This window comes from Garra rufa, chromosome 5 (assembly GCF_049309525.1).
Source record: "Garra rufa chromosome 5, GarRuf1.0, whole genome shotgun sequence".
Taxonomy (NCBI): domain Eukaryota; kingdom Metazoa; phylum Chordata; class Actinopteri; order Cypriniformes; family Cyprinidae; genus Garra; species Garra rufa.
In genome coordinates, this window is record NC_133365.1 from 6718851 (window position 1) to 6746412 (window position 27562).

Below are 27562 nucleotides of genomic sequence, written 5' to 3' on the forward strand. Positions count from 1 at the left end.
TTATATACTCTTTGTTCATATATTTTTTGTATTATTCTTACATTTCTGTCTTTTGTATGCATGCATATTTATTTTCCCATTATTACATTTATTAATTAATTGATTTATTTTCATTTTTGCAGGTTTGGTCCTCCATATCTAAACATTTTTCTAAGTTCCTTACCTATTAAAATCAGTTTGAGAGAGCTGGGTATAATACTGTTACATTGTTTCAGCAGGTGGCAGTATTTTCCAGATAATTAGAGAAATGCATTGGTAAAAGTTTCTCTTCCTGAGTTCTACACCGGTGGTTAAAATCAGTTTTTGTGGAAATACTTTCTGTAGCCTCAACTCTCACCATGTCACGTTTTTCACCTTTGTCTAAAAAGCAGATGTGCAAACAGAACCTGCCAAAAGCTCAGCATAATCTGAAATCAACCATCCGAAAATATCAACACCTAATACATTTTATTAAATTGTTTTATACATTTTCAACAAGAATATGTACACACATTATTGTCATTCTGTCAAGGGACAAATGTAGGCCAAACTGCAAGTGGAAAACAGTGCAACATGTCATTTATAACACCACATATATACATAGGTGTAATAGGATTTCTACACTTTAAACTGAATTTTAAATATCTTTTTCAGTTTTTTGTAATTACTAAACAAAGACTTTTGAAATGTAACAGAGATTGCATTCCAGTTTCCAGTGAAAAAACATATTTCAGAACAAAGCATAACTGGAAAAGGTTATCCCAAGTTCACCCAAATATGAAAACTTAAAATAATATTTCAAAGATGAACATCTTTGAAACTTTGATGACGGTATTTTTAATGAAACCTAAGAGATTTCTGTCCTCCCACTGAAAGGCCACATAACCAAAACTTTGATGACTCAAATTCATAAAGACGTTGTAAAAGTAATTCATGTGAGGTTTGTTCTGGTGTTTCACACAAACGCATTTTAGCTTATATTGATGTGTTTATATGTGAATAAAAGCCTCAATTAAATGTTTGATCTACTGTGCATGTCTCTTATGAAAACTCGGGTTACTGGATTTCTTTATACGATGTCTTTATGTACTTTTTGAAATATCAAAGGTTTAGTTGCATAGATTTATATATATTTAAGTATACATTTATTTATTGTTATATTTGTAACAATAAATAAATAATCAAAGTAAATAATCAAAGTTTTAGTTGCATGGACTTTGAATGAAGGGACATAAATCTCTTGTGCTTTTTTATTTTTTTTTATAATATTTAGATGTATTTCTTTTATGTAAAGTGCTTTGTAAATATGGAGAAGCAAAACTTGCAGAAATTAAAAGAAATTTTTAATGTTTTATTTAAATTTAGTTTTCCTTCATTATTTTCTGTACTTATTTTAACTTAATTTTAATTATTTTTTTATATATATATTTAATTATACATTTATTTATTGTTATATTTGTAACAACAAATAAATAAATAATCAAAGTAAATAATCAGTTTTAGTTGCATGGACCCTTTTATTTTTATTAATATTTAAATATTTAGATATTTCTTTTATGTAAAGTGATTTGTAAATATGGAGAAGCAAAGCTTGCAGAAATTAAAATAAATTTAAAATAAGTTTTATTTAAATTTAGTTTTCCTTCATCATTTTTTGTACTTTATTTTGATTATTTTAACTTCATTTGAATTCATTTTTTATAGATTTTATTGTACATTTATTTATTGTTATATTTGTAACAATAAATAATCAAAGTAAATAATCAAAGTTTTAGTTGCATGGACTTTCGCTGGAGGGACATAAATCTCTTGTGCTTTTTTTATTTCTGTGACTTAATATTTAGATGTATTTCTTTTCTGTAAACTGCTTTGTAAAACTTGCAGAAATTAAAATAAATTTAAAATAAATTTTATTTAAATTTAGTTTTCCGTCATTATTTTCTGTACTTATTTTAACTTCATTTTAATTCACTTTTTATATGTTTAATTATACATTTATCCCTTGTTATATTTGTAACAATAAATTAATAAATAATCAAAGTTTTAGTTGCATGGACTTTCAATGGAGGGACATAAATCTCTCAGGTTAATTTAAAACGTCTTTTTAATCAATTTTTTTGTGTTTCAAAGTTGAACAGAGGTTTTGGAAGTAAATCATGACAGCATTTTTGTTTTTGGGTGAACTATAAATATGCAGAAGCAAAACTTGCAGAAATGAAAATAAATTTAAAATAAGTTTTATTTAAAATTAGTTTTCCGTCATTATTTTCTGTACTTTATTTTGATCATTTTAATTCATTTTTTAGATATTTAATTATATATTTATTTATTGTTATATTTGTAACAATAAATAAACAAATAAAAATAAATAATCAAAGTTTCAGTTGCATGGACTTTAAATGGAGTGACATAAATCTCTTGTGCTTTTTTTTTTATTTCTGTGACTTAATATTTAGATGTATTTCTTTTATGTAAAGTGCTTTGTAAATATGGAGAAGCAAAACTTGCAGAAATTAAAATAAATTTAAAATGTTTTATTTAAATTTAGTTTCCCTTCCTTATTTTCTCTACTTATTTTAATTCATTTTTTCTATATTTAATTATACATTTATTTATTGTTATATTTGTAACAACAAATGAATAATCAAAGTTTCAGTTGCATGGATTTTCAACGAAGAGACCTCTCTCAGGTTCATTAAAAACCTTTAATTTTTTTGTGTTTCAAAGTTAAACAGAAGTTTTAGAATTAATTCATGACAGCATTTTTGTTTTAGGGTGAACTATTCCTTTAAGAGTCACATTTTCTAAACATTTCCCTTATATCTCTAAGTTTTCCATTCCTGTAAGTAAGTTCAAGTTCAGGTCATGGTTCATTGATACTATCCTGACAGACAGAAAGATAGAAGTCTATTCCTGCTACTAATATTTCTCATCAGTTGTGCGTATGTTACAGCTGTACTGTTTATGAAGAGGAAATGATCTGTTTCATGCTCCTTTCACAGTAATTGATACCTGCAAAGCTAAGCGCTACGTATACTCATTTTTTTGGAAGGAAAGCAGCAGCATTGTCCTCTCAGATCCTGTTTCAGAGCTATTTCCCTCTGGCCGTAATCCCCCTTCGGTCTTTCCCTTTTCAACAGTTTAGCAGCACGCTGTGATCTGAAAGTCTCGAGTCTTTGCAAAAAGCTAGTAGTGGTTTTCTGAACTCAACTAGCAGCAGGTGCAGCATCTGAAAGCTCATTACAAAACCAAAGGAGAAGAAAAAACTTTCAGCTCCCTTTTTAGTAGAGCGTCCTTATCTGCAATCTGGTGTTGGTAATGTAACAGCAAAACAAACGCCTTCTGCTTTGACCCATCAAGTCACCAAACCACACAGATATTTTGCTAGTTTCAGTCTTCAGTTTTCCTGACACAGCAGTGTGTGCGTGATGCTCGCAACAGCCACGTCACGGGTTCAATTCCCCAGTCGCTTTGGTTTAAAGCATCGTCCCAATGCATTATAGGGATTCTTGCGCGTCTCAGACAAAATTAGTAAGTGATGAGGCAGAGCGCAAAGCGGCGTAGTTTCGTTTTTGGGAGCGCAGCAGGGGTGTCTGGGTGTCGGCGTCCCGCATGATGGTGCCGCTGGCGCTGAGAGAGCGGAAGTGTTGCTGCGTCCAGCCGTAAACCAGGCAGTTCAGCAGACCCTGAGAGGCAGAAGTGAGGGCCTGTCGAAAAGAAGAACAGGACGTTTTAAACACTCGCATGCAGGGGTTATGTCATTATTTTGGTAGGAGTTTTTATGTCTTTTGGCGAACCTGTAGGATGTAGAGAACGACTCCCATCCTTCCCTCTATTATGTCCGGCTTCACCAACATCATAGTGGCCAGAAATATTGCTGAAATAAAGAAGAGATTGTGAAAAACATAGTAAGAAGCTAACTAGGCCTAATTCTATTAAATTTGACAATACCATGGAAATTAAACTTGGATATATTTTAGAGTAGTCAATGTGCAGCTTGTATACTTTTACTGTGTTCTAAAAATAACTCAACATACAGCCATTATTGTCAAAATAGCTGGCAACAAAAAAGTGATAACAGCAGTATGTTGTTTAACCATGCAAAGCCACATTTCCTACTCATCATGGTTAAGTTTTTATCTGTTTGACAGGACCATACAAAGGTGTATGCAGTGAAAGAACGCACTCTATATGCGTTCTTACTAGACGTAATGTAATGTTATGCATGCAACTCTGTAGGTGTTTTATAATATACTTGCACATCGTTAAAATAATAGTTACAATATTATCAGACCCCTAGAGGATGCCTGTGCATGAATAAAACTCCTTAAAGACCTGGATTTCCTAAATAACCTAAATCTTTCATGGGTTTTCTACTGCATATTTCCGTAAGAGACATCATTTATGTTATATTAAGCCAAATACCCGGGGTTCCCTTTAAAAGTTTAAATGTGTCCAAACATGTGCTGACCTGGTCCCCAGCAGAAGAAGAAGGCTGATGGGTAAAGCAGCATACGCCGTTCCAGGAGATTTAGAGTTTCCCAATGATTGTCACAAAAAAACCCTTGAGATGTGATGACGCGCTTGTACAGGGAGCGAGCTTTAAACATAACAGTCTGAAATAAAATGAGGAATACGATTAGATTATGACACAGTCTGGAAAATCAAGACTTGTTTCTTGAGTAGCAAATCGGCATATAATAAGGATTTCTGAAGGATCTTGTGACCTTTGATCACAGCAGTGAATTACATATTAACATATGAAGGATTCCAATGCAAAAGCCTCTAAAAGCCATCTTGGTCAAAAATAAGATGACGACACTGAGTGAATGCTCTCCACACATAGTATATGTTCATCAACAGGGTTCCCGCACCTTGGTTAAACTCAAATTCAAGGACTTTCCAGGTCTAATACTCACAAATTCAAAGAAATGAATGTGGGGACACATTTTAAGTGAGAGCAAGGTTACATTGTGTTACCTTGCAAGATATATTGTTACAGTTTTCACGTGTTAAACAAAACTATGCAAAATTTGCTTTTATTTTTGGCCATATGATAGAGAGCTGATCCTCTACTTGTTGTATTTCTGTTTTGCATAAAACTGAAGAATATTTAGAACATTTGATATTAGCTTTTACATTGAAGTATGGAAGCCGTTTCCGCCACTGAATAAAAAAATTAAAAAGGTAATTGCGACTTTTTATCTCACAATTCTGACTTTTTTCTCGCAATTCTGACTTTTTTTTCTCACAACTGTGAGATATAAAGTGAGAATTGCTAGATATAAAGTCAGAATTATCTGACATAAACTCACAATTGCAAGAAATAAAGTCAGAATTGTGAGATATAAACTCACAATTCTGACTTTTTCTCGCAATTGCAACTTTGTATTTTGCTATTCTGACGTTTTTTTCTCAGAATTGAGAGATATAAACTCGCAATTGCAACTTATAAAGTCCAGTTCTGAGGAGAAAAAAAGACTGATGTGTTCACAGAATTGTAAATTCTGACTTTATAACTTACAATTGCGAGTTTATATCATGCAATTCTGACTTTATAACTCGCAATTGCATGTTTATATCATGCAACTGTGACATAATTTCTCAGAATTGTGAGTTTATATCATGCAATTATGACTTTATAACTCGCAATTGTGAATTTATATCTCACAATCCTAAGAAAAAAGTCAAAATTGCGATTTTGTATGACGCAATTCTGAAGATAAAAAGTCAAAATTGTGAGTTAGTCGCAATAACCTTTTTTTTTTAATTCAGTTTACTTTTTAAACGTGACAATAATTCAAGCAAGCTAGTATGCATAGGCCACAAAATGTTGGCAAAATGCCATATTAATGGGCTGGAGAGAATTATATGGCTTTTTTTCCCAGAAAACTTTTTGCAAAAAATAATTTCAAGGACTTTCAAGGACCTGTATCTATGTATGTTTTTTTTTTTTTTTTTTTCAAAAACTTTCCAGGGTCTTGAATTTTCCATTTTCTTTTTTCCAAATTCACAAACTTTCAAGGATTTCAAGGACCACTTTCACTTCAAATGCACTAAATACCAGCCTAAACCCATTCAGAAGTACCAGTACTTACATAGAAACCTATACATAGTACCTCGAAAGAAATGCAAATTTTAAAGAAAAACGTCAGACGTACTTAGAAGCTTTTGCATCTGAACTCCTCATATTCACAGAGAAATTTCACAATATAGACCTTTCTCACAACTTCCGTATTTTGCGCCGGAAATACGTAATTGCTGTGTAAACCCATTTCCGCCCCGGTATGCCGGTAACCAGTTAAACAACGTGAAAAACGCTTAACGTGGCTTAATGTATGTAAAAAACGACCAGGAAACCGCAAGTTTCTGTCAGACCTTACGTGGAACAAACATTAACTACTATCAAAAGAACGAGCCCTTATTCCACATATAAAGTGAATAATATCACGTTAAGCGTTTTCTCCCCCATAGAAGCCCATTATAAGGAAACAGCTTAACATGGTTTACGTACCTCAACAGCGACCAGGGAAAACCAAACGTATGTTAAATTTGACTTATAATAAATACTTGCTGCTGTCAAAAGAACGAGCTCTTATTCAGCATATAAAGTGCGCGCCCCATAGAAGTCCATTATAACAAACAATGTTAAGCTTTTTCCTTAATGGAGTTCTATAGGGAGAAAAGCGTGATATTATTCACTTTATATTATTCACTTTATATGCTCAATAAGAGCTAATTATTTTGACAGCAGAAAGTGTTTATTATAAGTAAAATTTTAAGCCACGTTAAGCTTTTTTTTTTTGTATAATAGACTTCTATGGGGCGCGATCACTTTATATGCTGAATGAGAGCTCGTTCTTTTGAGAGCAGCAAGTGTTTATTTTAAGTGAAATTTAACAGAAGTTTGGTCTTCCCTGGTCGCTGTTAAGGTAAGTTAAACCAAGCTGTTTCCTTATAATGGGCTTCTATGGGGGAGAAAACGCTTAACGTGATATTATATACTTTATCTGTGGAATACGGGCTCGTTCTTTTGATAGTAGTTAGTGTTTGTTCCAAGTAAGGTATGACAGAAATTTGGGGTTTTCTGGTCATTTTTTACGTACGTTAAGCGTGTATAAACGCGGATAAACTCTTAGTGGGAAAACGTATATCCTTTATCCAATTTGTTCCTCTTTGTGACGGAGTTGTCCTACACGACTCTTATGGGGTCTGCAAAAGTTATCTTTGACAAACCAGCGAGGGAAGTTGTGTAGACTCTCTCCATTTTAATTTTAAATTACCCGGCTTTCTGCTGTGTTGACATTACACAGGAAGTCTGCATACCCTGCGATTGCGTATTTCCGGTTTCTGTGAAAAAGGTCTATTACTGCTGGAACTTTTGAACAGTAGCGTGCATTTAAATCATCATTTAAAACTAGCTCAGGTATTCAGAAATGACATCAGGACATTAAAGACGGCTCACCGTGATGCCGATGAAGGTGATCAGGAAGGTTGTAAGGAATATGGCCATGCAGTAGTCTTGAATGATGCTACATGCTGTCATTTCTGTATTTGCAGATGAGGTGAGATACACAGCCCCTGTATGCATCAGCAAACATCTGGAAGACAATCACATCTGCATTAGTATCATATTAAATTGACTAAACTATGGCTGGATGCAACTTCTGAATTGTATGCAATGAGTTTCGATTTCAGTAGGCGTATTCAAATGATGATGACTGGGTAATAAGTAATGAGACAGTATAGTTTATTAAGCATTTACTGTGCATGCATAGTTATGACTCACCTGTAGGGCTGGGTGAAGTTTGTGTAACACTGAAACACATTTCCTGCTACAAAGACCGGCGCCGTGAGCATTAAAGGCAGAAGACTGTATGGAAAGATCAGGACAGACAGTCAGACCACTAAAAGACATTCTTTTCTTTAAATCTGCTCATTTTCAACTTTATTTTGCATGGCAATTTTTTAAACTGAGATTTATGCATTATCTGAAAGCTAAATAAATAAGCTTTCCATCGATGTATGGTTTGTTAGGACAATATTTGGCCAAGATACAACTGTTCTGAGGGTGCAAAAATCTAAATACTGAGAAAATCGCCTTTAAAGTTGCTCAAATGAAAGTCTTAGCATTGCAACTTACTACTGAAAAATGAAGTTTTGATATATTTACAGTATAAAATTTCCTAAATATCTTCATGGAACATGATCCTTACTTAATATCCTAATGATTTTTGGCGTAAAAGAAAATTATCCATGCAATGTAGTTTTGGCTATTGCTACAAATATACCTGTGCTACTTTTTGTGGTTCAGAGTCACATTAGGTCTAAACAGTTTGAAGATGGAAATAGTGATTGAAATTTAATTTGCTTCAAATTTTTACCATGCTTCGTCTACACTGTAAAAAACAATTTGTTGAATCAACTTAAAATAATTTGTTACCTGGCTGCCCTATAATTTTAAGTTCAGTCAACTCAAAAAAATGATAAAATGTTGTACTAAGTGACAACTTAGACATTTGAATTCATTCGACTTTTTAAGAAATTTAAGTCAGCAGGTTAACAAATTATTTTAAGTTTACTCAACAAATCATGTTTTTTTTTTACAGTGTACATCTATACCACATTCCCCATGAAGGCCCTTTACTGTAAATGTGGGGTAAAATGAACCTATATCTATATCCTACACCTATATATCTGCTTTTATACAGTACTTGTGGCATTTAAATCAAACCCATTTAATTTACCACACGCATTTTGTAGCTTCATCAATATTTAATCAGTTTGCATGATATTTTGTGTTAGTGATGTTCTTACCATGACAGTACAGGACCGAAACATCTGCAGCTTCTTGTGTTTGTTGGATTCTGAAATAAACAAGCTAGTCAGCATTGTCAGCGTTTATATGCAGACTATTGTATGCCATCATAATGGTGATTACCTCAACTGGGTAACCGTTGAGTCTCCTGTACTTCCCCATCAGTCCGGTGTAGAGCACCCAAACATAGTGTAGCGTGTAGAAGAACGAGGCCATGTAGAGCGTCTGCAGGATGTGAAAGTCAAAGGGAGAAGTTAACCAAGGTTAAGATATTTTAGGTACACTTCACATCCACATTCTGTGTTGTTGCAATACTCTAAGCCACAGCTCACACATTGCTATTTGTCTGTTTGGGATCGCAGTGCTTCCCAATCCTGATCCTGAGAGCCTTGACTTAACTTTGTGTCTCTCTTATTAAACACTTGATTCAGTCAACAGTTTGTTAGTGGAGACTTACAGACCTGATTATTTAGAGTGAACTAAATGTAATGTTTTCAGACATTAAACTGCATGTTAATTGTAATTAGATTAATTTATTATAGGTTAAATTTATATTAAATACAAATAGCTGTTTTTCAGAGAGCTTTTTAACCCACTTAAAGGGATAAATTGAAATTCTGCTGTTAATGGAGTAGTTCACTTTCAGAACAAGTATTTACAGATACCTTGTCATCCAAGATGTTCATGTCTTTCTTTCTTCAGTCGTAAAGAAATGGTGTTTTTTGAGGAAAACATTTCAGGATTTCTTTCCATATAGTGGACTTCTATGGTGCCCCGAGTTTGAACTTCCAAAATGCAGTTTAAATGCAGCTTCAAAGGGCTCTAAATGACCCCAGCCGAGGAAGAAGGGTCTTATCTGGCGAAACAATCGGTTATTTTCTAAAAACATTTATAGCTTATATACTTTTTACTCTCAAACGCTCGTCTTGTTGAGCTGGACAAGACAAGATGAGCATTTGAGGTTAAAAAGTATATAAATTGTCATTTTTCTTTTTAGAAAATAACCCATCGTTTTGCTAGATAAGACTCTTTTTTCCATTTAGAGCCCTTTAAAGCTGCATTTTAGAAGTTCAAACTTGGGGGCACCATAGAAGTCCATTATATGGAGAGAAATCCTGAAATGTTTTACTCAAAAAACACAATTTCTTTAAGACTGAAAAAAGAAAGACATGAACATCTTGGAGTACATTACCTGTAAATTAATGTTCTGAAAGTGAACCACTCCTTTACTTTACTCATCCTTAGGCCATCCAAGATAACAGTAACAATTTTGTTTAGCCAAAACTGTGGTCCTTGGTGATTCATAAAATGCAAACTAGTGAATTGAAGCTGTTCATTTAAACAAATTGTCCGAAAGAACCAATTGACGGAAAATAATCAGATTTCCCTATTTGCCTGAGGATGTGGTTTTTGTGGTTGGTCAAACTGAACCAGGATTTCCAGAGCAAGAATCTTGACAACATTCGTGTTTGTTCTTATCATTTCCAGTCAGGTAGGTGAAATGTTAAGCTACTATCTTAATTTATACTGTTTGTACATATCGTTACCACGTATTAACTTAAGTTTTACAAACTATTATTTATATTATTATTTAAATACATTTAATCACACCTCTTTTTCACTTCAGGACCAGGGTTGGAAAACACCTTTATAGAAATGCGTGTCAAAGCAAAGTCGCTGAATGACATTCCAGGATTGAGAAATGTATGTTAAAGATAGCATATCTTTCTTCTAGAAATGCCAACATGCCAACACGGTTTTCCTTTCTGTTTGAAGTGAGCTCAGCTGACTGCAGGGGCTGTTAGTTATATTTGATCAGGGTGTGTATTGCCTGATTGTAACAGTCATAAAACTATGTACAAAATTCACAGTATTTAAAAATGCACAATGAAATACGTCAGCAGGCTAAAGTAGAGCACTGTGATGCATTCATTGCAATACAGCGTTTACACTGTGAGAGAAATACACACAGCTAATGCAAAGGTGAATGACAAAACAGCACCTTAAAACACTATAAAACTAGTATTTTTACATGCAGGAATTGCAGAATTGTCATTTTTGGAGGAACTATGGCTTTGACTTGGTCACTTGTACTCACTTTAGCTGATCTTACATTGCTGAATGCTATAACAGTTTAGTTTCAGAATGAGTTTTTTGTCCTAGATTAATACGAGTTTTAACACGATTAAAATTAAGAAAATAACAATATAGTTTTAGTTTGACGTATTTCACAATGCAGGGGCTTCCTGCAATGAAACAATATTCTTGAGGTTGAGGAAAACGTGAACTTATAAAAGCAGGCCGTTTTGATTAGTCATTTAATTGTTTCTAAAGTCTAAAAAAAGTCAACGTTTGTAATAAACTCAGGTTTGAGTCATCAGTGAGTGTGTCACATGAGCTCAGGCAGGGTTTTCCAAACCTCAGGGCGTTTTCTCCACATGGATGATTGCCGAATAGTTACAAAAGTCAAAACCTGGGCATTTTCCCACAAATAGCAGAGGTTTAAATTGTTGTTTAACCAATGATTCTTACTTTTATGTTAAATAGATGAGCTTCACAAATGCAGCCATCACTACAAATTTATAACAATAGAGAAATTGGAGATTATTTACTTATAAGGAGTTTTATGCAATGTCACTTTTTGTAATGGAATATTACAGTGACTAAAGGTTATTAAAATGAGTTAAATTCCATAAATTGATTCCATTCTTTAGATTATATAAAAATGATGTCAGTAGTATGATTTTAACAGCTGGATACAGTCGAGAAGGAGAGACGAACCAAAATCACCACAGCATTTTTTATGACAGCATATCTTATAATAAAGCTAATCAAGAGGATTTGTGAGTGCAATACCTGCCATAAAAGTCTCTGCAAACCAAAGTAATTAAAAACTATAGACCTGTAATTTGGCTTCACACATTTCTGAGCCGTGACGTTCACATCCACAACAATCCGTTGTTAGAAACCAACATGTGCAGACTTTAAAAGTGGGGCAGAACTAATTATATCTGGGCAAAGAATATGAATTACATTTGCTGCTCCACTTCCTTTTCAGACTCATCCCAGTTCCATGTTTGTTTTGCGCTTTGGAGCGGACTGGTTTTTAATGTGTGAGCTGAGAACAACTTGTTTTTGAAGTGAAACTGCCCAAGCACACATGATTCTCTTCTCTGTGAATTTTTAGCTAATGCCAAACAAACAGGCTTCAGTAATGAGAGACACATGTTTAGGCCTGCAGTGCGTTGGCAGGATGCGGGAGTGAAGCCCAGTCCTAAAATGGTCCCTCCCTTTCTTTTTGTAGCACATATTATTTAAATGGCAGTCAAACAAAAATGTATGGGCTAAAGACTTTATCTTCAACTTTTCTGAAATCCCATTATTTAAAAAAAATGTATCAACTGCTAGTATCATACTGAATAATTACAATATTTGTATTGTACTCCGGTGATACTAATACCATGGTACATGTCCAAGAAACCATATTACTACCATTAAAATCCAAAAAAAAAAAAAATTTGAAAAGTAATTTTCAGTCACAAAAAATGTACACTTAGACTATCTAAGAGGGAAATAAGTTTGTTTCTTCATGAGAACAGATTTGGAAAAATGTGTCATTCCATCACTTTTCACCAATGCATCCTTTGCAGTCAATGGGTGCCGTCAGAATGAGAGTCTTAACAGCTGATAAAAACATCACAATAATCCACACCACTCTAGTCCATCAATTAACATCTTGAGAACCAAAAGTTGCATGTTTGCATTTAAACATTTAAAGGATCATGCAATAAAATGAGTTGATTTTTTTGCAGAGCTGATTTTGACAAGGTAAAAAGGTGTTTTTTTACACTACTACTGAGAATTTTTAACCCAAGTATATTGTAGACTTTTCATTAAAAGTCTACAATATAACTAAAGAATTATTTGAACTTGTGGAAAATGGGCATTCGATGACCCCTTTAAGACATTTTAACTTTAAACTGTCACCTCTGGCCAAAATACTAGTCCATTATCCATAATAACACTTCCTCTAGTGAAAAAGTCCATCTCTTGTTGTCTTCTCACATCAAAATCCACCTAAAATATTTGTTTAGAACAGCTATTTTGGCTTGTAAACGGTTCTTGATCTCTGACATATTTCTCTCCTGATTCAGACGAGACTTTTTTTTTTACTAGGTAGAAACGTTTTGGAGTTAAAATGTTTTAATAATAAATTTGTTTCTTACAAACAAACCTTTTGCTTTTCATGATGTTATCTGATGGACTGGACTGGAGTGGTGTGGATTACTTGTGGATTATTGTGATGTTTTTATCAGCTGTTTGGAGACGCATTCTGACGGCACCCATTCACTACAGAGGATCCAATGAGCAAGTCATTTCATTTGCATTTCTCCAAATCTGAAGAAACAAACTCTATATCTTGGATGGCCTGAGGATTAAATTTTCTGCAAATTTATTCTTCGTAACAGTCAACAATCTAGTTAATGCAACTCGTTCCTGATGCAGCTTCACCCACCGCAGAAGTGAGCATAAGGGTTTTTTATGCATCTTTGCAAACAGCCTTTCTTAATAATGTGCTTGTTGGCAAGTTTCGCCACTAAACGCAGCTAAATGTGGCTGAAGTAAACATTACAGCTCATAATCCCACAGCAGAGAGGGGCGGGGCAAGCAGAGCTTATTTGCATTTAAAGGACTATGCAATGAAATTAGTTGATTTTTGCAGAGCTGATTTTGACAAGGTAAAAAGGTGTTTTTTTTACACTACTATTGAGAATTTTTAACCAAATTATATAGACTTTTCATTAAGACCCTAAAAAATCATATGAAGTCAAGGAAAATGGGCGTCCGATGACCCCTTTAAGACATTTTAACTTTAAACTGTCATCTCTGGCCAAAATACTAGTCCATTATCCATAATAACACCTCCTCTAGTGAAAAAGTCCATCTCCTGTTGTCCTCTCACATTAAAATGTATCTAAAATATTTGTTTAAAACAGTTTTAGACTATTTTGGCTTGTAAGCGGTTCTTGATCTGTGCATATTTCTTTCCTGATTCAAATTTTAACTTTTTTTTTTAACTAGTAAGCAATGGTTTTGAGTTAAAAATGTCTTAATGATGGATTTGTTTCTTACGAACACAAAGCTTTTGGCTTTTCATGATGTTATCTGATGGACTGGAGTGGATTACTTGTGGATTATTGTGATGTTTTTATCAGCTGTTTGGAGACGCATTCTGACGGCACCCATTCACTACAGAGGCTCCAATGAGCAAGTCATTTCATTTGCATTTCTCCAAATCTGAAGAAACAATCTCATCTTCATCTTGGATGGCCTGAGGATTGCATTTTCTGCAAATTTATTCTTTTAACCATCAGTCGAACATGACTGCTCCTGTGCAATGTGGCTTTATTTGTAGAAGTGGAAGTGTGATGCTAAACATGGCATATACAGAGCACAAAGAGGAAGTATCTACAATATCTGCATGATATTGTGTCGGTTTTGTACCTGTTCCACTATGTGCAGGTTGTAGCAGGTGGTGTAAGAGTCACAGTGCTGGGTGAAGAGAAGACCTCCACACATCCAACTCAAAGCTAACAGCAGGTCTGTTAAACTTAGCAATAATAACGGCAGCACCTGAAACAGAGGTTTGTTTCAGCGCTCAAAGTTACGTTATTAATAAATCACAGTAGCTATATAGAAGATGAAAGCTTACCTCTGGCTTTCTAACTAGTCCTTTACAAATGGCATAAAAGATTATGGAGCCAGCACCTATGATGCTGAGAGGCAAATTAATAATAAATATATCAGTCATGAACACTAAATAACACATGTTTCTTTATTAAATGACCTCAACATTATAGTAAAATGAATGAATAGATACCTTAAGACGGCCATTGTTATTTGAATCCATCGAACTATAGAGTATATCTAGAAAAGAAAAGAAAATAAGAATAGTTTTTCAGTATGTCTCTATTTATTTTAAACATGTAAAACATGAAACATAAAAAAGTAGCCTATTTTTATAAGTATAAGTGATTTCTGAAGGATTATTTATATTTTTTAAGTTCAAGTATATTTTAAAGTATACTTTATGTAGTAAGTATACAAATATCAGTGTACTAGTAGTATACTTTTAAGTGTACTATTTCAGTACTCCTTGGGACTAAATTGGCCCACTTTCTAGTATATAAAAGTACACTTTTAAGTATACTTTAAGTATATAATAAAATAAGTAGCCTATTTCTATGAGTAAAAGTGATTTCTGACGGATCATGTGAAACCGAAGGCTGAAGTAATGATGCTAAAAAAGCTTTGATCACAGGAATAAATCACATTTTAACATATATTTACATAGAAAACAACTATTTTAAATTGCTTTAATATTTAACATTATTACTATTACTATTCTATAAATGAATGCAGCCTTGATGAACAGAAGACGCTTCTTTCAAACACTTTAACAAATTTTGCTGATCCTAATCTATTGCACATGTATAAATTCAGTCCCTTGCAAATTCAGACCCTTAACTAACTCTTTTGTATGAGTAATATCTTCTTTTGTGTTTAATATGGTTGACAATAAAAGTTTATGACAATGCATGTTGATTATGACAATGCATGACCCAGATTAAGCGTCTGGAAATGTGAGTACGGAAGTTAGTAAATCATTATCTTCCTAAATAAGAATTTAGTCTTCTTGAATTTATCATTACTTCTCAAATGTTTTAACACCGCGATCATTTTGTCATTTAAAGGTGATATTTTAAAGAAAATATGTTGTTCCCACTGCACAAGAGTCTCCATGTGTGTGTCTGCAGCATAGTTTAACAATGAGACATGCGATAGTTGTAGTAAAAACTTTGTAAAATGACTTACAGATGTCCAGTTTTCAGTCGGAATGGTGGTGTTCATCTGTGTCTTATTTTCTCCAAAAACGTCCATTTTGCAATAAATAGCTTTCTTATTGATCAATACAATATTAACCCTGTATCCTTTTCGAAATCCGTCCTTATGTAACAACAGCAAATAACAGTTGTAACAAGTTTATAATTGCTGCCAGAACATGCCAAAAATAATACAAATGTATTCAGGAGACTCTGGAGTAACAATGTGCACTGCTTTCGAATTCCAGTACTGTAAATAATAAACAGCTCGCCCCGCCCACTTTATCCCACAGCGGTTTTGATTGGTTGGGCTCTAATTGCGTCACGCATTCGTCTTGTTTCAATGTATATTCAGCGCTCAAAGCAAAAGAGTGTTTCCCAGGGCATGACAAAATACTGGCGCATTGTTTTGACTCGGTCAATCGTCTGTATTTATTAGCAAGGACTCCAATTATGCGTGAAACTATGCGTGACAGTGCCATTTAAAATGCCTTGTGTTGTGATGACTGTCAGCATCTATTATGGATTTGAGCTCGAGCACATCAGGCAATTTAGGCAAAAGGAAAAATTCCTACTAGCTGTAGTGTTATTTTATTAAGCTATATATTAGTTATGCCTATCAGCTTACTGTGTCCTTTTTAAATGATATCCTGAAACAATCATTTATGCTTGTCATGAGTTCCCTCACCAAAAAGAAGCTATTTAAGTAAACTTCAAGTAGGATATTTTTAAGTATACTCAGTGTTGGGGAAAGTTAATTTTAAAAGTAATGCATTACAATATTGAGTTACTCCCTAAAAAAAGTAACTAAATACATTACTTAGTTGCATTTCGTTACTTTTGTGTTAATTTTTAAATCTGTGAAGGGCTTGATTGTTTGTTTTTAATATAAAAAGTTCTATTTTTGTCAAATGTAAAAGCCTTTTCACACCAAAAGCCTCAGACTTAGAGAAAAGTAAATTTAATCAATAAATGGGGGAAAGTATCTTGCGTTACTTAATTTGAAAAAGTAACTCAGATATTTTCTTGTCAATTAAAAAGTAATACGTTACTTTACAAGTTACTTGGAAAAAGTAATATTATTACATGTATGTAACTTTAATGCGTTACTTGTAATGCATTACCCCCAAACACTGAGTATACTTTATGTAGTAAGTATACAAATATCAATGTACCAGTAGTTTACTTTTAATTGTACAATTTCATTACTCCTTGAGACTAAATTGGCCCACTTTCTATTATATAAAAGTGTACTTTTAAGTATAACAGTAGTAAACTTGGAGTACACAACTAGTTTACATGTAGTTTGTACTGCAAGTATACTTAAAGCTAAAAGTGAACTTATAGGTATACTGATAGTGTACTTTTTAATGCACTTTGAAGTATAGTCTCAGTAAACTACTAGATTAGTAGATTTATACTGCAAGTATACTCATAAGTTTTCTTTAAGTGAACTTTACATCATACTTTAAGTATACGACTATGTCCCTATTTAGATATTAGTTTGTATATATATTTGCTATGAATATCTAAACATACAAAACATCAAAAGAAAGAACAGGGTATCTGCTTGTAAACCAAAACATTTTATTCTAGCTTCATGCATTCTTTTTTTTATAAACACTTGAGTGTTGGTAAGTTTAAATAAATAAACACATTTCTGAACAAAAAGCTAAAAATAAAAAAAAACACTATTGATGATAATCAAAACGCAGAGTTGACAGTCATTATTACCTCTTCATGGGTCGACATTTCATTCCATAACGTTACACAGTTTTACATATCTATGGTTTTGATGCTGTTTTATGTCTGACGATTGTGTTAGATGTGAAAGCATCTGTTGTTTCGGTTTCTTCCTCACTTGTGTTTTGGAAATTCTGTACAGTAGGTTTGTGATAGTGCATGTAACAATGAACACACTGATTCTCAGAGCACAAGTAGAGCTCAAGTATATTTAGACTTTTTCTAAGTATAAGCCAAGTATACCTAAATGTAATTTTAAGCATATTTCTGAGAAGTATATAAAGCACACATAAAATGTAGGCTGAAAGTATACTTTCCTATTTTTGTTTAAATTAAGTATACTAATACTTGAACACACTTATTTTTCAAAAGGGTTATTAAAAGTACTGTTTAGCAAGAATAACCTAGAAGTTTGACATGGTGATACACTGTAAAAAAAAAAGTTGATTCAACTTGAAAAAGTAAGTGTTCATGCTGCCTTAAAATTTTAAGTTAAGTCAACATGAAATATTAAGTTGTACTACATGAAAACATGGATATTTGAGTTGAGTAAACAAACTTTTTTAGGGCAGCACGAATACTTACTTTTTTAAGTTGAAACAACTTTTTTTCTTTTTTTTTTTTTTTACAGTGTACAGACATTGAATTTGTAAAATATATGAATTAGATGCACTAGATCTACACAGATCAGTTTTTAATCGGAGTCCAGTTTCCATAAATATGAATGTTTCCATTCTAACTGCTCAGTATTCCTTTGTAATCTTGAACCATGTTCACTTTCTGTCTTTTCCAGTTAGTGGGAATAGTTAGCTGTGTGCTTGACATTTGCACATTTCTGTCAGTTCACATCAGCGTCAGAGAGTGCATCATCAGCCAATGTCCTGCTTCATTAATGACAGTATGCCTGAGAACAATCAACACAAGGACTGCCTATAAGAGCTTTCTAATACAGTTTACGTCATTGCGTCCTATCAGCAACTGTGTCACACGTGGAGGTGAGGGAATAGTTCAGTGTTTACAGTTGTTTTACAGTTCAGTGAGATGGAGGTCCTATTCATTAAAACACATTAAAATAACACATGATTTTCAACTTTATGTGCATACTAGTTCAAAAATGTTTGTTTTTTTTAAGAAATGGATGTATTAATTTGATTAAAAGTGACTTTTATAATGTTAAAAAGGTTCATATTTCAATTATATGCTGCTCTTTTGAACTTTCTATTCATCATAGAATCCTGAAAAGTAAAATGCATCATGGTTTCCACAAACCGTTTTCAACATTGATAATAATCTGAAAAGTTTATTCAAAATCAGTATATTAGAATGATTTCTAAATGATCTTGTGACACTGAAGGCTTGAGTAATGATGCTGAAAATTTAGCTTTGATCAAAGGAATAAATCACGTAATATAAAAAATATATACATAGAAAACAACTATTTTAAATTGCTATAATATTAAACATTATTACTATTCAATTGTATTTTTGATCAAAGGAATGCAGCCCTGGTGAACAGAATACACTTTCAAAAACATGAACAAATCTTGCTGACCCTAATCTATTGTACATGTATACGTTCAGTCCCTTAACTAACTCTTTTGTTTGAGTGATGGCTTCTTTTGTGTTTGATATGGTTGACTGCTATACACGTTTTTCTCAGTTCATGAACTCTAGTTACCTTTCTCACAGTTCTCAAAAAAAAAATCACCCACAAATTAAAATTTTCAGAACATTTACTCCCAGTCAAACCATCCAAAATTTGTGTCTTCAACAGTAAATGTATTATTAAGATGTTTTTAACATCAAACTATTGCTACCAGCTAAAATACAATACCATACTCCATAATATTGCTTTCTCGAGTGAAAAAGTTGTGTCCTGTTTGAATCAAGAGAGAAATATGTACAAATCAATCACCAAAAACAGTCCAAAACAAATATGTTTGTTGATTTTGATGTGAGAGACCACTGAAGGAAGCGTGATTATGAATTATGGACTATTTTAAAAACATCTCGATGGATTTGTTTCTTATAAACATGCAACGTTTCTCTTCACAAGATGTTAATTGATGCACTGGAGTGGTGTGGATTACTTGTGGATTATTGTGATGCTTTTATCCGCTGTTTGGACGCTCATTCTGACGGCACCCATTCACTGCAAAGGATCCATTGGTGAGCAAGTGATGCAATGCTTTTTGGTAATTTTTATCTTGGGGTGAAATAATCCTTTAACGGAGACTTTAATCTAGTATCCGTGTGATCTGATGCCTCATCTCTTCCAGGTAAATGATCCAAATGTACTGTGGGCATTAACCAGACCACAGGGTTTATCCATACAGAGAACCTCTGTTTGGAGGCAACATCGAGATTGAGTCTGTATTTCAGTTCTTTTTTTTTTGAGTTTTCTTGAATTTCAGCACATGTTCGAAAAATAAGATACCAAGATTTGCATATCTTCAAATATTTTTTATTTGCTTTAGAACTAGATTACACAAAGTAGGATTAACAGTATAGAGAAATGGTACTGTAAATAAATGCATAAACAAACAAGCTAAGGCAAGAAAGGAGTTTTAAACAAGAAAATTAAATTTAAGTTGTAATTATGTGCAGTGTTGGTGCACATATATATATATATATTATATATTATGTATTATTATTATCATTAAAGTATAAAAAATATTTCAAGTAATTGTAATTATAGTTGATACATTTACTGTAAAGCAAAAGGGAGCGAAAATGAAGAAAGAAAAGGAGAAAAAAATACTACTAATAAAGTGAAAGGGAGCAAAGAAGAAAGAAAACAAGGGGTAAACAGAAAAGAAAAAAGGAAAAGACAAGAAAAAATATATAGAATAAATAAATAAACAAACATGTGGGGGAGAGGCGGAATAACAATGGTGTAATTTAATATCTTTAATTCATATCTTAAAATAATTAAGTATATAATACAAAGGGTAAAGATGTTACAGACAGCGGTTTTATTTGGCATCAGGCAGTGGGGCATTATTGTGATGTTTCGAATTGAAAACAGATGAGTTTGAATGAAATAGCAATATAAAACCCCCTTTTCTCTCTTCCCTTTTCAGTTTCTACTGAAATACTTGTCACGATACACAGCTTAACCTGCTGTTGCCTTCAGGCATAGCTGCAATATGAAGAAGCAGTATGAACAATAAAATAAAATGTACTGGATGGCCAGAAACCATTGCTATTTTTACTATTTCAGGTATCACTATCTGAATATTTGCTATGAAGCACATTATTAAATGCACAGGTCTCTCTATGAGCTCAGTTATATTTTAAATGTAAAATTTGATATGGAGTTATACATTATCTTTTAGCACCCCAGAACAATGCCAAACAGTTACATAACTTTCACTGCATAACTTTCATTTGTGTGTGTGTTTTTGCCTCGGGACAAGACAATAGAAAAGTACTGTGTAGACTTGATATTCATAGATTCAGGAACTAGGGAAACCCCTGAAGCCTCACAGGCTGGACTTTCTGACATTTCCAGGACAGGTATGGAATATTTGAACAATGCCCAGAGCACGTGACCACATCAATTTTAAATAAATAAATAAATAAAACCTTTAAACACGGAAACAATCTTCATGCCAGTCTCACTATTGCCACATATCAAATATTCAGCGACAGGGTGTGTGAGTTTCCAACACGTGTCTCTGTGAAAATGCTGCTGGTAATACACACATTCCAGTGCCTAGAAAAAACATTCTACTTATATAATTACATCAGTTTATTAATGTTCATACACCAACTTTTATTTCTCCCATTTATGTAGGTCCCCATAGCAAAGGACATGTTATACAGGTCCTTCTCAGAAAATTAGCATATGGTGATAAAGTTCATTATTTTCTGTAATGTACTGATAAACATTAGACTTTCATATATTTTAGATTCATTACACACAACTGAAGTAGTTCAAGCCTTTTATTGTTTTAATATTGATGATTTTGGCATACAGCTCATGAAAACCCCAAATTCCCCAAAATCTCAAAAAATTAGCATATTTCATCCGACCAATAAAAGAAAAGTGTTTTTAATACAAAAAAAGTCAACCTTCAAATAATTATGTTCAGTTAAGCACTCAATACTTGGTCGGGAATCCTTTTGCTGAAATGACTGCTTCAATGCGGCGTGGCATGGAGGCAATCAGCCTGTGGCACTGCTGAGGTGTTATGGAGGCCCAGGATGCTTCGATAGCGGCCTTAAGCTCATCCAGAGTGTTGGGTCTTGCGTCTCTCAACTTTCTCTTCACAATATCCCACAGATTCTCTATGGGGTTCAGGTCAGGACAGTTGGCAGGCCAATTGAGCACAGTAATACCATGGTCAGTAAACCATTTACCAGTGGTTTTGGCACTGTGAGCAGGTGCCAGGTCGTGCTGAAAAATGAAATCTTCATCTCCATAAAGCTTTTCAGCAGATGGAAGCATGAAGTGCTCCAAAATCTCCTGATAGCTAGCTGCATTGACCCTGCCCTTGATAAAACACAGTGGACCAACACCAGCAGCTGACATGGCAGCCCAGACCATCACTGACTGTGGGTACTTGACACTGGACTTCAGGCATTTTGGCATTTCCCTCTCCCCAGTCTTCCTCCAGACTCTGGCACCTTGATTTCCGAATGACATGCAAAATTTGCTTTCATCCGAAAAAAGTACTTTGGACCACTGAGCAACAGTCCAGTGCTGCTTCTCTGTAGCCCAGGTCAGGCGCTTCTGCCGCTGTTTCTGCTTCAAAAGTGGCTTGACCTGGCGCCTGTACACGGTGGCTCTGGATGTTTCTACTCCAGACTCAGTCCACTGCTTCCGCAGGTCCCCCAAGGTCTGGAATCGGTCCTTCTCCACAATCTTCCTCAGGGTCCGGTCACCTCTTCTCGTTGTGCAGCGTTTTCTGCCACACTTTTTCCTTCCCACAGACTTCCCACTGAGGTGCCTTGATACAGCACTCTGGGAACAGCCTATTCGTTCAGAAATTTCTTTCTGTGTCTTACCCTCTTGCTTGAGGGTGTCAATGATGGCCTTCTGGACAGCACTCAGGTCGGCAGTCTTACCCATGATTGCGGTTTTGAGCAATGAACCAGGCTGGGAGTTTTTAAAAGCCTCAGGAATCTTTTGCAGGTGTTTAGAGTTAATTAGTTGATTCAGATGATTAGGTTAATAGCTCGCTTAGAGAACCTTTTCATGATATGCTAATTTTTTGAAATAGGAACTTTGGGTTTTCATGAGCTGTTTGCCAAAATCATCAATATTAAAACAATAAAAGGCTTGAACTACTTCAGTTGTGTGTAATGAATCTAACATATATGAAAGTCTAATGTTTATCAGTACATTACAGAAAATAATGAACTTTATCACAATATGCTAATTTTTTGAGAAGGACCTGTTCTTACTAACTTCAGAAACTGTCCTCATTCATTTGCTTTTGAGGAGAGTGTATTATGATTACAATAAAAACATGTATCTGATTGCATGAGACCATATATTAGCATATCAGAATGATTTCTGAAGAATGTGAGTATAAAGACTGGAGAAATTATGCTAAAAACACCCCTGGACTGTGTTGGTTTCTCCCTCATGTGCCCATATATGGTTACCCTGTTCCTGTCCTTATTTAGTCATTATTAGTTGAATTGTTTCATCATGTGTCTCATTTTATACCCTTATAAGTTTCATTCAGTTCAGCATTTGTGGTCCAGTCTCGTCGATGTCTACCTTCCTGTTGTGACTTTTGAGTTCATCTACGTTCTCTGTCCGAATCATTTCACATGTAGTTGTGACAAAATTACAGTTTACAACATATTCAAATAGAAAACAATTATATCAAATGTGCTATTAGTAAATCATTATGTTCTCCAAACTGAATGTCTGTTGTTGGTAAGTACTGACTGAACATTGTTTGGGGTTAGGAATCATGAAATATTTTCACTCTCAATGCAATAAACTCTTGGAGTAGACAGACCACTTTTTTTCTTTTTTTTATTGGAGGTATTTGCTTTTCAGTACTTACATAAGAACTTCATTGAAGGATATTGTTGGCAATAAAAACATTCTTGTTTAAACCACAACAATCTTTCATAATACTCTGGCCCAAAAGTATTTGAACACTGAAGCCAAACTAAAAAATCTGGATGAAAAAAAATACTGAACCAGATAACATCAACAGATGCTAGAGCTGTCTCAGCACTAACCTCACTTTTTAAACCATCATCTGTAAAGATATTAAAGTCAGTTCTCCTCAACTTCACACGGATGCCCTAAGAAGAAAAACCAGTCACATTAACCAAAAACATGTTGCACTAATTTCTGATGACCATACAGTGTCACAATAATGTTTGTCTTCATTTTGAACATATACAGAATATTTCTGTTTTAGAATTTAAAAAGACAACCATATATTTGTGAACCGTTTTGTTCAAAAAGCTTGTTATTTCTTAAAATAAATGCTACTAGTTTGTTATGTAAAGGGATAGGTTACCCCAAAATTATTTAAAAAATGAATATTTGAAAATTTTCTCACCCATCCTAGCTGTATATGTCTTTCTTCTTTCAGACGAATACAGTCAGTAATATTAAAAAATGTCCTGTCTCTTCCAAGCTTATAATTGCAGGGAATGGCCATTGAGATTTTGAAATCCAATAAAGTGCACAAACTTCACAGGAAAACCCTCCTCTTCTCATGATCGAGCATACAACAGTTAGTGGAAGCGAGAGATTAGGGTTTATTAAGTTTTAAATATGGATATTTTTCTAAGACAAATACATCGATTTACTTCAGAAGGCCTTTATTAACCGCGTGAAGCTGTGTGGAGAACTTTTTATGATGGATGGATGCACTTTATTGGGCTGAAAAATCTCAACAGCCATTCACTGCCATTATAAAGCTTGGAAGAGCAAGGATATTTTTTAATATAACTCCAGTTGTTAATTTTAGCTAATTTTATTTATTTATTAGGGTCAAAAACCAAAGGTGAGAAAGCACCTTGTGTATCCGTTTTTTATTAAAATATTTCTTATTCTGTTTCTATGGCAGCCCATAGAACCACATGCGGAAAAGTTATGAAATGAAATTATTCAAAGGAACACCAAAATAAAAAAAAATCACAAAACTGGCCTCTTTAGATTCTGTGTTTTATGCTAAAATCTTTTGAATGTATTAGCCTATTGTGATGAAATTGGTCTCAATATATTTTTTGGGTCATGCCGAGAACATAGATTTCAATTTTGCCATAGTCAGCTGAACTTCCTGTCCGCCATTTTGATTTATGTTGAAAATCTACTTTTTCAAACTCCTCCTAGACCATTGGTCCGATTTTCACCAAATTTGGCTCACATCATCTTCAGACCATGCTGGCAAAAAGTTATGGATTTTGTGTCAATATACGAAAAGGTAATTGTTTAAACATCAATTAATTTTCTGCAATCGTGCCAAACTGCATCTGAGACTGTATCTCAGCAAAGCTTTGTGTTATTGACACCAAACTTGTAGAACACACCGAACACAGCACATCAATTTGGTAACAGATAAACCATTCATTAACCATTAATTATGAAACTTCCAAAAATGCCAAGAGTTTTTGATTGCATTAGCCTATTGTAATTAAATATTCTTTGGGTCATGCCAAGAACAAAGATACCAATTTTGCCATAGCTGGTTGAATGTTCTGTCTGCCATTTAGATTTATGTTGAAAACCTATTTTTCAAACTCGTCCTAGACTGTTTTTCTGATTTTCACCAAAACCAAGTCAGATCATCTTCAGACTGTGTTGATAAAAAGGTTTTTTATGTATTTGTAAAGCGCTGCAACAAATCTGAGGCGTGATGCCAAAATGACTGTTTGAGGCTGTATCTCTGCAAAGATATTGACACAAAATATGTCACATCAATTTTATAACAGCAACACCCACTGGTCAGCAGTGAAAAATCTTTTAATCATATGTCTTTAATGATTTAGTTGGTCTGATGCTGCCAGACATGCTGACATGACTTATCTTGCCTTCTTTGTGCTTGGCCTCTTAATTGCTGCTTGCAGCTATATTTATTAAATGTTCCTTTATTTTTAACTGTGGTTTAGGAGTAAAAATATTTTTGGAAGCCACAGGATTTCTACATGTGCCCTACTAAGAAGCCTTCTGCCATCTTGTGGCGTTTTATTGCACAACATCAAAAACTTCATTATACGGAAAAACTCAAATCAGACAAAAAATATGCTCATACAAAGATCTCAAAGATGAAGATCTCAAGGGTTTAGACCAATATTTCATTTTCTAAAGTGGAATCAAGCCTCTTGTTTCTCTCTCATACAAATCTGGAATGAGTCCGACAGCTGAGTTTATCAAACTGACTGTATTCTTGCCATGTACTTTGCTCTCATACTCGATCAGCTGCCTCCAAAAGCCACTGTTGGGTCTCACTATGGGTCTGCGTGATTTGATCAGCGTGTGCGCCTCCGCTAGCGTCAGGCAGTGGTGTTTCATCAGATACGCCAGACACAGTGTGGCGGAGCGACTGACGCCTGCGTTACAGTGCAGCAGCACACGGCCGTGTTCATCACTCACATGCTGTATCTTATCAGCAACTGTGTCAAAATAGTCAGAGAGTCTGGATTCAGGATCATCGGAGATGGGCACGTGCATGTAATCAATAGTGGGAATGTTGGTGCTGCTTGCGTCCTGAGTTGCGTTAATAACGCATGTGATGTTGAGAGACTGTAGGACCGAAGAGTCGCTTGCAGTTTTGCTGTTTCCAATGTACAGACAGTCTGTTATCTGAGCGAAGCCGCCGAGTCCACCTGCTCTGCCCGGCATTGTGTGAATATCTAGGAAAAAGGTGCAAGTGTTAATAATGCAATAATTTGTACCCTAACCAACATTGCACATTTTGCATCTCTCTTTTGTTTTATTTGTGTCAATAGATGTTAATTACAATTCATATTTTTAAATCCAGTTTTTACAAAATGAGTTTTTTCTCCTACACTGAGCCATAAATCTCCACCTTAGTAGCACCTACACACACCTAACTTTACATTTTTAATCTTGTCTATATCCTGAAGGTTTTTACAAATGGATTTGTTCATATATAATTAGCTTGATTATATATAACATTTTATGCCCCAACAATTGTGAAAATATAGTGTTTTCCGAATCATGGCATGACAAAAATTAGATACCCAAAATTCCTTCTGTAAAAACTTTTGACTGTAATATAAAAAATAAAAATAAAATGTAACAAGAATTTTGAAACTGACTTCATCCAGTGTTTAGATTTTTGTCCTAGAAATGTATGCAAATTAGCACATATTTCATTAAATAATGGCTCAATTGAATATTTAAACGTAACATTTTAGAAAACTTATAATACAAAAAATGTTTGCAATCATCAATGTAATCAATCAACTGAGTAAGTAAGGTGACGACTATTAGTTTTTTTTACCCTATTCACTTGCAGTGTCTCACCTTTGGAGACATGGAAAACATGTAGTGTTGAAACCACTGCATTACACATTTTAGGTAACATAATCAGACTACTTTTGATTACTTTTGACTTTTTACTTAACACATACATTTATAGGATAATGTACCATGCTCATGTAAAAATAAAAAGAGTAGGAAAATATATTCAATTCCTTGTTATTAACAACATTAGGTGCATTACGGGGAGACACTGCAGGCAAAAACAGATTTTTCATGCACCTGTCAAGTTTGAGATTTTGGGCTTTTTGGTGTTTCATAAAGTGTTTTTCAAGACTAGTGGAAAGAAAACATCCAAAAGTCACTGTTAAAAGTGTTTCTTTTATAGCACTTTATCTATTTGTGTCAATAGATGTTAATTACAATTCAAATTTTTAAATCCAGTTTTTACAAAATGAGTTTTTTCTCCTACACTGAGTCATAAATCTCCACTTCAGTAGCACTTACACACACCAAACTTTACATTTTTATTCCTGTCTATATCTTGAAGGTTTTTGTTCATATATAATTTGCATGATTTTATTCAACATTTTATTCCTGTAAAAATATATAGTTTTCTGCCTGTTCTACGTATTATGGAGTGACAAAAAATGAGATACAGACAAAATTCCTTCTGTAAAAACTTTAATATATAAAAAAAAATTAAGA

General features: G+C 33.9%; 2 protein-coding genes across 2 annotated transcripts; both read right to left on the reverse strand.

Moving 5' to 3' along the window:
* Positions 1-2220: 2220 nt before the first annotated feature.
* Positions 2221-15906, reverse strand: tmem116 (transmembrane protein 116). Its single transcript, XM_073841246.1, has 11 exons — positions 15674-15906; positions 14679-14725; positions 14511-14574; positions 14303-14431; positions 8921-9022; positions 8797-8846; positions 7769-7852; positions 7445-7580; positions 4451-4595; positions 3777-3856; positions 2221-3686 (listed from the first exon to the last, which is right to left on the reverse strand). The coding sequence occupies exons 1-11, from the start codon at positions 15737-15739 to the stop codon at positions 3498-3500; spliced, it is 1092 nt and encodes a 363-aa protein (XP_073697347.1). The 5' UTR covers positions 15740-15906; the 3' UTR covers positions 2221-3497.
* A 9659-nt stretch (positions 15907-25565) lies between these two features.
* LOC141335583 (dual specificity protein phosphatase 14) lies at positions 25566-26258 on the reverse strand. Its single transcript, XM_073841090.1, has one exon. It carries the CDS (start codon positions 26249-26251, stop codon positions 25712-25714), a length of 540 nt encoding a protein of 179 aa, XP_073697191.1. The 5' UTR covers positions 26252-26258; the 3' UTR covers positions 25566-25711.
* Between the last annotated feature and the right edge of the window lie 1304 nt (positions 26259-27562).

Excerpts from the sequence above, each read along its gene's own strand:
- tmem116 (XM_073841246.1), bottom strand. The coding sequence starts at position 15,739 with ATGGACGTTTTTGGAGAAAATAAGACACAGATGAACACCACCATTCCG. Across the intron at positions 14,726-15,673 it reads CGACTGAAAACTGGACATCT|ATATACTCTATAGTTCGATG; the intron begins GTAAGTCATTTT and ends TTTCTTTTCTAG. Across the intron at positions 7,853-8,796 it reads TTCGGTCCTGTACTGTCATG|TCTTCTGCCTTTAATGCTCA; the intron begins GTAAGAACATCA and ends CTTTCCATACAG.
- LOC141335583 (XM_073841090.1), bottom strand. The coding sequence starts at position 26,251 with ATGCCGGGCAGAGCAGGTGGACTCGGCGGCTTCGCTCAGATAACAGAC.